The sequence below is a fragment of the Chiloscyllium plagiosum genome, chromosome 29, assembly GCF_004010195.1.
Source record: "Chiloscyllium plagiosum isolate BGI_BamShark_2017 chromosome 29, ASM401019v2, whole genome shotgun sequence".
NCBI lineage: Eukaryota > Metazoa > Chordata > Chondrichthyes > Orectolobiformes > Hemiscylliidae > Chiloscyllium > Chiloscyllium plagiosum.
The window spans coordinates 30,045,644-30,057,942 of NC_057738.1; the positions used below are offsets into that span (position 1 = coordinate 30,045,644).

A 12,299-nucleotide genomic window follows, 5' to 3' on the forward strand; every position below is an offset into this window, starting at 1 on the left:
GTTCCAAAATCTAATACAAGAACATCAAGAACTGGAGCATTGATAAATGACTTGAAGAAGTGATTCATCAATCTCTGGTGAGTTTTTATACATCAAATACAAAGTGATTGCCATAAACTAGTACATTTATCTGTGAGACTTCTTTTATCCACCATTGATGCCTATGCTTTCAGTCGTCACGCTGACACTTCTGAAAGTTGGCTTAGGGGTGACAATATCATTCACCAAGGCCTCATGTGTGGCCTGCAACTGGGTTTCCAAAGACAAGAAGTACAAGGGGAAGATTATGCAAAGAGACGCTCCTCAATCAGAATCTGCTTCTCAGTAGTGAGAAGATCAGCAGCAACTTCTAATTGGGAGGTAAACAACCTCTGATTGGAGGGGCAGTGAGCTGAGCAAGTGACTAGATTCATGAAGCCCGAGTCCTGCACAGCAGGAGTAACAACTGTGGTGAGTGTGACAAGAGCACAATACTGCAAATGACAGCATGCCTGTGGGTTCAATGCAAAAGATTAGGCTCCTTTTGTTTAGGGGTTTCAGGATCCTGGAGCAACCTTGCAACAATGTCACAGCTGCACCTCACGCAACATAAATATCACAATTTATTTGGCATTATAACACTTGAACTAGAGCTCGAGGAGTGGAAGGTGGAGTTTATTTTGGTTTCTTTGAGGTGTTTCATTTTGCTAAGGCAAATCAGGGCAGGATTTATACAGTTAATGGCAGGGCCTTGGGGAGTGCTGCCGAAGAAAGAGACTGATGGGTGCAGGTGCATAGTTTCTTGAAAGTGGAGTTGCAGGTGGACAGGGTGGGGAAGGTGTTTGGCAAGCTTGTCTTCATTGGTCAGAACATTGAGTAAAGGAGTTGGGACGTCATGTTGAGGTTGTATAGGACATTGTATAGGACTTTTAGAATACTGCATTCAATTCTGATCTCCTTGCCAAAGGAAGGATGTTGCTAAGCTTGAAAAGGTTCAGAAAAGATTTACAAGAATGTTGTCAGAATTGGAGGGTTTGAGCTATAGGGAGAGGCTGGATCGGCTTTTTTCCCTGGTGCTTCAGAGGCTCAGGGGTGACTTTATAGAGGTTTATAAAATCATGAGGGGCATGGATAGAGGAAATAGATAAGGTCTTTTTCCCAGTGTGGGGAGTTCAAAACTAGAAGGCATAGGTTTTAGGTGAGAGGGGAAAGATATAAAAAGGACCTGAGTGGCACCTTTTCATGCAGAGGTGGTGCATGTATGGAATAAGCTGCCAGAGAAGGTGGTGGAGGCTGGTAAGAAATTTAAAAGGCATCTGGATGGATATATGAACAGTGAAGGTTTAGAGGGATTTCAGCCAAATGCTGGCAAATGAGACTAGATCTGTTCAGGATATCTGTTTGGTGCAGACGCATTGGGCCGAAGGGTCTGTTTCCGTGCTGTATAGCTATGACTTCCTGACTCTTGTAAACTCGCAAACTTGGGGAGTCTCAAAAGCATTTGGATATGAACACTAAAAGAAGACAGATTAGTTCTTAAATAATTTAACAATAAAATTAGAGCCTGTGTTATGATCCCAGCCAATAATATTGCTGGGCAAGTCAGATCTCAGACTGAAATCTGCCTTGATAGATCATATTTTATTTCATTTATGTTTTAACAAAATTATCTTTCATTGACACAGATATATTTTAGCAATAAAACAGAAGTTAATGAAACAAAAGAAATGAAGATAAACTAGAATAAACTATTCTATTCATTAATAACCTAAATTCAGAGTTTTAAACACACAGTAACAGATTAATCCCAAACACCCCATACAAGTTTAAAAATATCCCTTATACAATACCCAATAGCAACCCTTGTACAATACTTACCCCAGAATCACTTCCCTAAAACCACACTTAAATAAGCATGATTTTAACTCTTGGACTGAAATCTTTGATAGCTTATTTGTGGAGCTATCATACACCTGCATTTATGTGAACTCAGCTTCAAGCCCTCTTCAGGGTTTCATCCTGACACTTCCTGTGTGGTGGGCTATCATTAACTCTTTATTCGAAGGTAACCTAGTCTTACTATATTCTCCCCTCCTCAGGAGCACTGCTGTATACTTGCATATCTATGCAAGGATCTCATACAGCTGACTAACTCAAAGTAAAAACTGAATGAAAAGATTCTCTCTCTCAATTGTGTTTGTTTCCCTCAAGCTTTAAAAAAAATCCCATACTAGCAGTTTCTAACACAAACCACAAGGCAAATTGTCTGTCTTGCTAGCTCGTAAAATTCTAAAGGTAGCCAAAAACCTTTTAGGCTGCCAAAATAGTGCTCACGGACTGTTTTAAAATAAATCACCGTGGCTACTGAAATACTCAGTTAATTATTAACTGCAGACACATAGAAATCCTACGTTATTCACCAAGAATTCACAATCCAAACTTAATTACTGATTTCAAAATTACGCACACATGCATATGTGTGTATATCACAGTGTGTATCTTACCAGGTATATCTAATGATTGCCATCTAAAGCAGTTTTAATATGAATGTATAATAAATAGGGTTACTACAAAGCTTAAATCTGAAGACTATACTTGACTTTGACTTCTCGACCAGTCTGTCATGAATCCAAGTTCATAGTATGATTAAAGAGATCTGGGTTCTTGGGTGGAATGAGGCTTCAAGTCAAGGGATAAGACAAAGCTCTCTCCTTCCCACACAGGCACCCTGAGAAGGCAGTCAAGAATGGGTTCATGCTTGGCATATTTCAGTGATCATTTTCATGAATTACTTACAAAATTATCGATTTAGTGGTTTATAATTCTATTTTCTCTGAAATTCAAGCTTACTGTTGTGTGAAACCTTATCTTTCTGAAATTTGCTCACAGCCTTTCCAAATGATAGAAAAATTGAAATGTGCAACCCACTCTCCCACAAAATCAGCACCCTCACCTATGTGAAAAGGTTGGACAGCACTAATCTCAGCCAATAGCTTTGGATACTGTTGTCAAGAGCCTTGCCTCTTCCACAGAAACATCAAATCTAGGAGTAGGAGTAGGCCATCAGCTCTGCGAGCTTGCTCTGCTTTCCAATATGATCATGGCTGATTGACTTTCTCCCCATACTTCTCGATGCCTTCAAAATCTAAAAAAATTGATCTCTTTCCCCATCTTAGTCCTAAGTGTTCAACTCCATATCCTGAGACTATGACCCCTGGTTCTATTCTCCCCAGTCAGGGAAAACATCTTCAGTACATCTACTCCAGTCCTGTGAGAATCTTATAAATTTCATTCAGATACCCTCTCATCTTTCTAAACTCTAGTAAGTACAGGCCCAGTTAAGTCAATCTCTCCTTATAGGACAGTCTGGTCACCCATGGAATCAGCCTAATAAACCTCCCCCTGTACCAAGGATATCCTTTCTTAGGTAGGGAGATTAAAACTGGATGCAACGCACAGACATGTTCTCACCAAGGCCAGGTATAATTGCAGTAAGACATTTTACTTCTGAACTCAAATCCTCTTGCAATGAAGGCCAACAAACCAGTTGTTCTTCCAAATTGTTTGCTGCACTTTACTAAATACTTTAATTGATTGGTTTCATTGACTGGTCTCTTTCCTCCTTTATGACGTTCCCTAAATCCTATCCTGATAACCAAGCTTTTGGTCATCCATTATAACATTTTCTTATGCTATTGGGGTGTTTCACTTAGTGAAATGTGAGTTGTCCACAATATGACAGAGCACCATTACAAACAAAGTCAGCATTTATTATCACAATGCCCATACTGACTGATAACAATTATAAAGTCTCATATTCTGATTCTTACAGCAAAATGGCCCGAACAGACACACCAGTGATTCACCTATATCTTTATTTATAGACATACACTTAAGGGCTCTTGTGATATCCCCGCCAGAACACCTCGGAACAGGTTGAATAAAAAATATCTATATGGCCAAATATAAGGATAAATTATAAGCACAATTTTATAAAAATAATCAATTAAGAATTGTCTTTAATATTGTTCAAGGAGCTTCTTATTAAACAGTAGCTGCACTGTTTGCCAATGAAGTCATCAAAATTGTGCCATACGTGTCAGATTTATTGTCGTAATTACACATGGCATTCTGGAAATGTAACATAAACCAGACACACTTCTGCCTGTAAAGTAGCATTATTACTTTCCCAAAAAGAAAGCCCTTAAATCGATTGCACTGCTTAAATCAGTACCATTAGGATATAAATAGTAACTGAAAGCTCAGGATTGAGAAGTTCAATCTTTTTTTAAACAGTTTATATGCTTGAAAACAAAAACGATAACATTGCTGTCTAACCACAAATATGGCTGTACAAACTGGATCATTTTTAAAATGTGAAATTTAACTGAGGCATTGCTGTACTTGTAATAAGCAATGCAACTTTAGTTTCTGCCAAAGGGACCAAAACCATCTTGTTGAAAAATCTATACAGCACACGAATCAAGGTAAAACATATTTAAACAACCAACTGGAGAAGTGGGGGGTAAAGGTCATTTACTGGACTTCTAGATAGTGAATGAAAATAGAACATGGGCTAAATCTTATGCTTTTTTGGCTAAGTGTCAATTCTGATGAGTTTGCTTGCCGTGTCTTTGCAAAGTTGCCTTATTAACTATCTACCTGGCCACTATTGCCACACCACCTTGTCTGATTCTAGTCCAGTTCTACTGTACCCAGAACAATGTGCCACAGCCAGGGTATCTGGAGTGGATTGTCAACTAGTGTCACATTTAAAAGGATGTTGAGCATCAGGCCGAGCACTGTTTGTCCGGAGCTGCCCTGTCATTTACTTCAGACTTGGCAGAGAAAGGAAAATTGGTGTCCCGCTTTGCAGACCAGGACTTGGAGTTGTAGTGGATGGGGTGGAGTGGAGGAGGGAACACCCTCATTCCCCTAGCCCAGGAACGAAAGCCACGTCAGCAAAATGTTTCGGCCTGGTCTGAGGTTTCCATCTGGGTCAGTGCAGTATCAGTCATCTGGAGAAAAGCCCAGTGCTGTAGGAAGGCGGCTAATGAACTTTTTTCCATCTCGCCATTGTAAGTGCCATCATCATGTTTTCAACATCTCACATTATCTCTGCTACTGTACCTATCTCTCAATAAGACGTATGCTCTACAACTCTCATTAATGCCTGCAACATCTTCTCTCACACGCTTCTCTCTACTCTGCCTACTTACTAGCTTAGGACACCTCTCCAACCGCATCCAAATTAACTACTTTGCCACCCACTTTCATCTTGTTATCTGCACTTCTCTCATTCCAGAAAGAAAGCAGCACACTATCAGAAAGAAAGATTCAAGGTGGTTGGTGGAATGCCCAATACTGTGCTTCTCAACCACTGTGTAGATACCATGCTGAGTCTCACTATCCCAAGTTGCCGGTGGACCATTTCCAGGCCCCTGGACTGCTCTCAGAGGATTACCCTGCTGAATGAAGGCTATCCCAATTGACTTGACTGAGCTCTGCTGACAACCAACCTCCTTCCTTTATATCTGTGCCAAATGGTAAAGCAAGAGAGAAGAGATATCTTTGGCTGAGGTGTTGAATCATTAAAAAAAAGACAAAGCAATTCAAGTCAGGGATGCTGTGAACATCCAGGCAGGGGTCCTGTCTTTGTTTGCCTTTGTTTAAAATCCCCACAAAGGCGAAGTGACCCATTGGGCTTCACGGCCGGTGCTGCCCATTCCGCAAATTGGATTGGTTTAATGGTTCCTTCACTTTCCAGCCTTCTGATTTCAGCCTCTATTTTTGCCCATAAGGTAAATGGCATTAGGCAGACCTAGCCTAATCATGGAATTGTTTCCCGGTCAACATGCGAGTTGGCCTTGGCTCCTTTGATAGTATCTAGACCTTGCTGAAAAATTTCCAGGTATTTAATTAGGACATTACTCAGGCAGCCAATTTCTAATCAAAACATTTGAGCCAATCTAGATGCTCTTCGGAGGGTTAGTGTGGACTCGATTGGCTGAGTTGCCCACTTCCGCACTGTAGGGATTCTATAAATGTTACTTATCAGTTATTAGTCCAATATTGTCTAGTTTTTGCTGCAAGCTTGCATGGATTACTTTGTTATCAGTGCAATTGCAAAGGAAATTACTGTAATATCATCAATAAAAAGTCAATTTTCAACCTTCTGATGGAAGGAGAGAAATACATAATGTAACTGAAAAACTTTGGGCTTAGCACATTTCCTTGAAGACATGCTGCAGTAATTACTTTGGGCTGAGATGGTTGGGTCCAGCTACCACAACCATCTTTCTTTGCGCTAGGTAGGATTATTGCCACCTGACAGTTTTCTTCTGAACCCTATCAACTACAGTTTTACAAATGCTCTTTGGTATTACACTGGGTCAAAAGCTAACTTGCTGACAAGCGCAGCCAGTCTCATTGCAGCTCTGAACTTAGTTCATTGTCTATTCTCGGACCATGACTGTAAAAATAGCCTGGAACCGAGCGATACAGGCTAAACACACTGGTGAGCAAGTTATTGATGTGAACATGCCACTTGTTGGTACTGATAATTTCCCATTCTCTGCTGGTAGTAATTGAGAAGATTGGATTTATCCTGTTTTTTGTGCCTTTTTGACACAAAAATACTAACAATGTGACTTAAATTTCCAATGAGCAATCTCATGTATAATTCAATTTGGAAAAAATACATTATCTATGCAATATCAAATAAAAAATGCAAATGTTTGAAGATATTATCTCAAAGGAATAGCAGAATTTTAAACAAAGGATAATTGTGTAACCAATTTGAATAGGTACCCAAAGAGTCACAGCAAGTAGGATACAACTAGTTTAATAATTAGAAACAAGACCAAATCACCAAACACAGTAATATGTTTTAACAATGGAATAATAGTGAAAGTGTAAAAATGCTAGTGATGCTTCTGAGCTATAGCATTTCTGGAATACAATTATAATTTTGGATGATATAATAAGGAATGTTACAAACAAGTAGTCAAATGAAGCATTTTACATGAACAGAACTGGGTTACTTTTTAATTAATTTTTAAATGTTCTTACCACTTCAGTAGGCCTGTAGTACTTGGGATCGACCCTCACATGGATTTGGCCTGTTTCTTTGCACCTTCCCACTTCATTTTCACCCTCACCTTCCCATCTAGAAAAAGATAACAACATTGTTTTGATTATTTTGTAAAAACAATCCATATTAAGGGTTGACTTTTTTTCCATTTTCATTACATCCATGCATTTGTGTTATAAGAACATAAAAAACAGGAAGGGGAGTAGGCTTTGGGCCTGTTCTACCATTCAGAAATCATGGCTGATCCGATTGTGGCTGTAGCTCCATTTTCCTGCTTGCCTCCATTAATTCTTGAACTCACTTATCGATCAAAACTTTGTCCAGCTCAGCCTTGAAGATATTCAGCTAATACATTGCTTATTAGGAAAGGAATTACAAACACTAGTGACCACTAAAGATGAAATTCCTCCGTAAGTATATCTTAAACAGAAGACTCCTTATTTGGAAACTGTCCCCTGGTTAATAGATTTCCCCATGAGAGGTACCATCCTCTTAGTATCTATCCTATCAAGTGCCCTCAGAATATTTTATGTTTTAATAAAACCACATCTTCTAAATTCCAACCTGCTCATTATTTCCTCAGAGAAAAAAAACACTATTTCGATCAATCAAACTGGTGAACTTTCTCTTAACTTTTTATAATGCTAGTTGGTCCCTCCTGGAATATGGTGATCAAAATTATACATAGTACTCTAGGTGTGCTTGTACGGTTCTAGCAAGACTCTCCTATTCTTATACAAAAAGAAAAATCAGACAAAACTCAGCAAGTCCGACAGCATCTGTGGACAGCAAAACACATTTCATGTTTCATAGTCTGATATCACTCAGAATTGAACGGGGCTAGAAAATGCAGCCATTTATGATGTTGACAGATGAGGAGGGTGAGACCAAATCACTTTGCAGAACACCTCCATTCTGTCCATAGGAATGACCCAGACCTTCTATTTGCTTGCCATTTCAATAAACCATCTTGCTCCCATGCTAATATTTGCGCCTTGGCCTGCTATGGTACTCCAATGGATAGTGAGAAGGGGACATAAACAGACAGGTGTTGTATCTTCTGCAATTGTATGAGAAAGTGCTGCGGGGTTGTGGGGTGGTATTGGGAGTGGAAGAAGATTGGTTCAGTGTGTCCCAGAAGGAACAAACTCTGTGTAATGCTGACAAGGGAGAAGGGAGAATACAAGCCTGGTGGTGTTGGAAATGACGGTTTATGTTACTTAGGATGCAGAGGCTGGTGGGGTCAAAACTCTAAGATTACAATGGCTTGAATGCTGAATAATTCTTAGGAAATTTTATTTTTACCACTGATTTTTTATTGTTGTTGTTGAAGGGAAGGGGTGAGGGCAGAAGTGCAGGAAATGGGTCAGGCACACTAGTGGGAATCCTCAGTGAGGACAAAGGTAGACATGTCTAAGGCCCTTCTGCAGAAAGTAGCATTATCACTATAAAATATCAGATGGCAGCAGCATATAGTAGACCTTGTGCTGAATTATATGAGTCCTCCCTGCCGCAAGTCCACTGGCAGACCAGTGTAATGACCTGCCCTATAAAACAAAAGTGCGCACAGAGCTTGAAAACACCCTATAATTACATCAATTATCTTACGAAGATTCTCCTGGGTTGCTCAGGGCAGTGCCCAGAAGAATAATCTTCAATCTAGTGGAAGCAGTGATATCGTGGTATCGTCCCTGTTAACTGAATATGCCTTGCGTTTATTATTTTGTAGGTATCTTTCTTGGCCATGGTGAAAATTGCAGTGGTCAGAATTAAATTGTTCTGCATGTGCAGTTTTTATTGTTGTTCCAGCTGCTGTGGAAACTACTCCATAATGTAAACAGAACAGCCTCACAGTTGAGAGACTTAGAACTTCTAAGATTACAATGGCTTGAATGCTGAATAGTTCTTAGGAAATTTTATTTTTACCACCGATTTTTTATCCAAGAAAAGGAGGGAAATAAACCCAAGTCTGAAAGCATTTTGTAATTAGAGGAGGAGTTATGCATTATGAAATAATAAAGGGTTTAAATGGTTGTAACAAGTTTCAATGTTTCTTTAACAAATTCCTGGGTCCTGACAACTTATATTCCTGAATCAAAGGATAAAGAAGCTTAAATTTAGATTAAGCTTTAATTGCTAATTTTATTAGTTTGGTTACAACAGAAAATGTTCCTAAAATTGCTAACATAGCTCCTTTGTTTTCGAGACAAATAAGAAATTGTACATCAGTAACTTTTTCAAGCCATCTCAGAAATTTTTTTTGAAACAACTTTACTGTTTGACAGATAACGAGATGTGTTCTAAGTACACTAACAACGGGATGGTGACATTTTAAAAAATACTGGAACAGATCATGTTGAAAAAAGATTGGTAGAGGAGGGAGGAAAGGGTAAATAGTGGAGGTGTGTGGAAGAGTAAGTGACACATGGAGAAACTTGATCTGCACCTCCAAAAATTTCAGAGTGCAATTAAGTGGTGAGAAAATCAGTGTGAAAACAACTCTGTCATTTTTATAAAGAATGGAATCTTTTTGGAACAATAGAGTCAGCCACAGGACTGGTTACATGGTAAAAATAGGAACAATAGTTCGAAATTGCTGGACCAATAATGTGGGTTAAATTCAGGACACACGTTTTAATGTTTTAATGCTTAAAAAACCATTGGGGTGCAAATAAGAATGAATCTCACTTGAGTTATTTAAAGCCAATATTTCATGTTCTAAAGATTTTGTTAATAATGCAATTTCTGGCCCTATCATGAAACTCAACACTGGAAACACAAGAAGGAAATAGTCAGAATAGAAAGGGAGAAATGAGGTTTTAAACTTAAATGAAGGTAATTAGGAGGATATTAAGGGAGATATGGCTAAGGTGAGCATGGAAAATAGGTTAAAACTAAGGACAAGCAGAGTTGCAGCGGCAGAAGTTCACAGAAATATTTGATAAATCTCAGCGAAAAGATGTGTGTGTTTGCTCATCCATCTTATTTGCCGGATATGGGATTGGTTAGCCAACAGGGAGCAGAAAGTAGAGATGATTGGGTCATCTCTTCTTTTTGGATTGGCAAGCTGTAACCGAAGTGCCACAGAGATCACTGTTGGCTCCTCAACTATTTCCAATCTATATCAATGATTTGGATGAGGGGACTAGAGTAGGGTAGCTAAATTTGCTAATGATACTAATTTAGGAAAGTAAATTGTTTTGAAGAGGTACAGGAGAAATTCATTCCTGATGAAGGGCTTATGCCCGAAACATTGATTCGCCTGCTCCTCGGATGCTGCCTGATCTGCTGTGCTTTTCCAGCACCACACTCTCGACAAAGAGGCAAAGAGCTATGGATGCACCAAGTGAGTGGGCAAACATTTGGCAGATGGGCATATAGCTTGGGTAATGGGAACTTGTCCATTTTGGCAGAAAGAATAAAAATTTAAATTGAGAGAGATTGCAGATCTTGGTGGTATAGAGGATCTGAGTGTCCTGGTCCACAAATTATGAAGTTAGAATGTTGATGCAGCAAGTGATGAGGAAAACAAATCAAATTCTGTTGTTTATCACAAGAGGATTATAAAGTAAAAGTAGGGAAGTTTTACTGCAGGTGTTCAGGGCCTTGAGGGATCAGCTGGGTGGTTGTGTACAGTCTTGGTCTCCTTATTTGAAAAAGAAGATATACAACTGCTCCACAAGCAGTTCAGAGAAGATTCACTTGACTCGCTCCTGGGCTGAAGGGCTCATCTTACTTTGAACAGGTTAGGCCAATACCTTCTGCAGTTTAGAAGAATGACTGGTGATCTTACTGAAGCATGTCAGATCTTCAGAAGACTGATTGGGGTGAACACCAGGAGGATGTTTCTCCTAGAAAGGATACAATTAGGGGACATGGGTGATGATTAAGAGGTCTTCTTTTTAAGGCAGAGCTGAGGGTAACGTTTTCATTTTAGTGGTTTATTCCAGAAGTCTCTTCCTCAGAAGTTAGCGGAGGCTGGGTCTTTAAATTTATTCAAGTCTGCATTGGATAGTTTTTGGATGAACAAGGAAGTCAAGGGCTAATGTGTGCAGATAGTAAGGTGGAGTTGAGACTACAACCAGATGAGCCATGATTTTATTGATTGATAGAGCAGGTTCAAATTGTCATATGGCCTAGTCTTGCTCCAAAGTGTTATGTGTTCATGTTGTTGAAATTAAGGAGTCTCACTGCCATTGGCAATAAATTGTTGAGAGAGTTTTGAAACATTCTTCTTACTTCTCTTTCTGTCTTATTTTTCTAAATACTACCTTTCTCTCCTTCTTAAATTAGAAACTGAAAGAGAAATTAATACCATCTTAACTCTGATTCAACCTAATTCTTTCTCAAGCTTTCTGCTTCTTTCTCTGATCTTACGTTTCACTAGCTAAGTCAGTATTGGTTCCTGTTGGTCTGAAATTTCAGATGACCATGTCATTACCAATTCCCACTTATACCAATTTGTGGCTGAAAAATGATTGGAACTGAGCACTCAAGAAACATACCATGACGTGCAATGTTTGGACCAACAAGATTCTAAAAGAACATTGAGACAACTATTGAGGAGAAGAGGAAAGAAGTAGATTTACAGCCAAAACTGACAAGAAAATAGGGAAGAAGCAAGTATAATCAAAAGAGCTCAGAAAATTGTGCTCCAGAGAGAAGCATAAAAGTTCAGAAAAGACCCTTTATGAGATTTGCATCTAGAGTACACTAGCCAAGTCTTTCCCTGAAGCATCTTGCTTCATTATTTTTATTCAAATACCTTTACATGAATCAAAAGCAAGGAATGCAGTTAGGAAACCATCACTGTTACATCAAAGAACTTGTAAAAACAACTATCCTTGAATAACAAATCAAAATTGAAATTGGGACCAAACGAACATACGTGCAAAGATACAAATATACCAAATAGGAGCAGAAGCAGGCCCTTCAACACACTTGAACTTACTTAGTTCAAGAAGATAGACTCAACTTGAAGTAATTAATGCTCCTTGAAATGTTAAATGTTAACAGGACAAGCCACTGGAGCTGGACATTAAACTCCTGAACAAATGAATGAGAAACAGGACCAGGCCACTCAGCTCTTCAAGCCTGTTCATCATTTAATAAGATCATGCCTGATTTTATTACTTTACGTTTCCAACTACTCCAATAATATTTCAGCCCCTTGATTATCAATAATTTATCTATCTCCCAATTAAAATGTTTCAAAGGCACTGCCGCC

The 12,299-nt window shown here is 39.0% G+C and overlaps 1 protein-coding gene across 1 annotated transcript in view; it reads right to left on the reverse strand.

Annotated features, from left to right (window-relative positions):
- Positions 1–12,299, reverse strand: part of gmds (GDP-mannose 4,6-dehydratase) — a 652,848-nt gene that overhangs the window by 63,986 nt on the left and 576,563 nt on the right. The window contains exon 9 of the mRNA XM_043719391.1: positions 7,051–7,147. Within this exon, the coding sequence (XP_043575326.1) occupies positions 7,051–7,147 (97 nt within the window). The remainder of the gene's footprint in view (positions 1–7,050; positions 7,148–12,299) is intronic.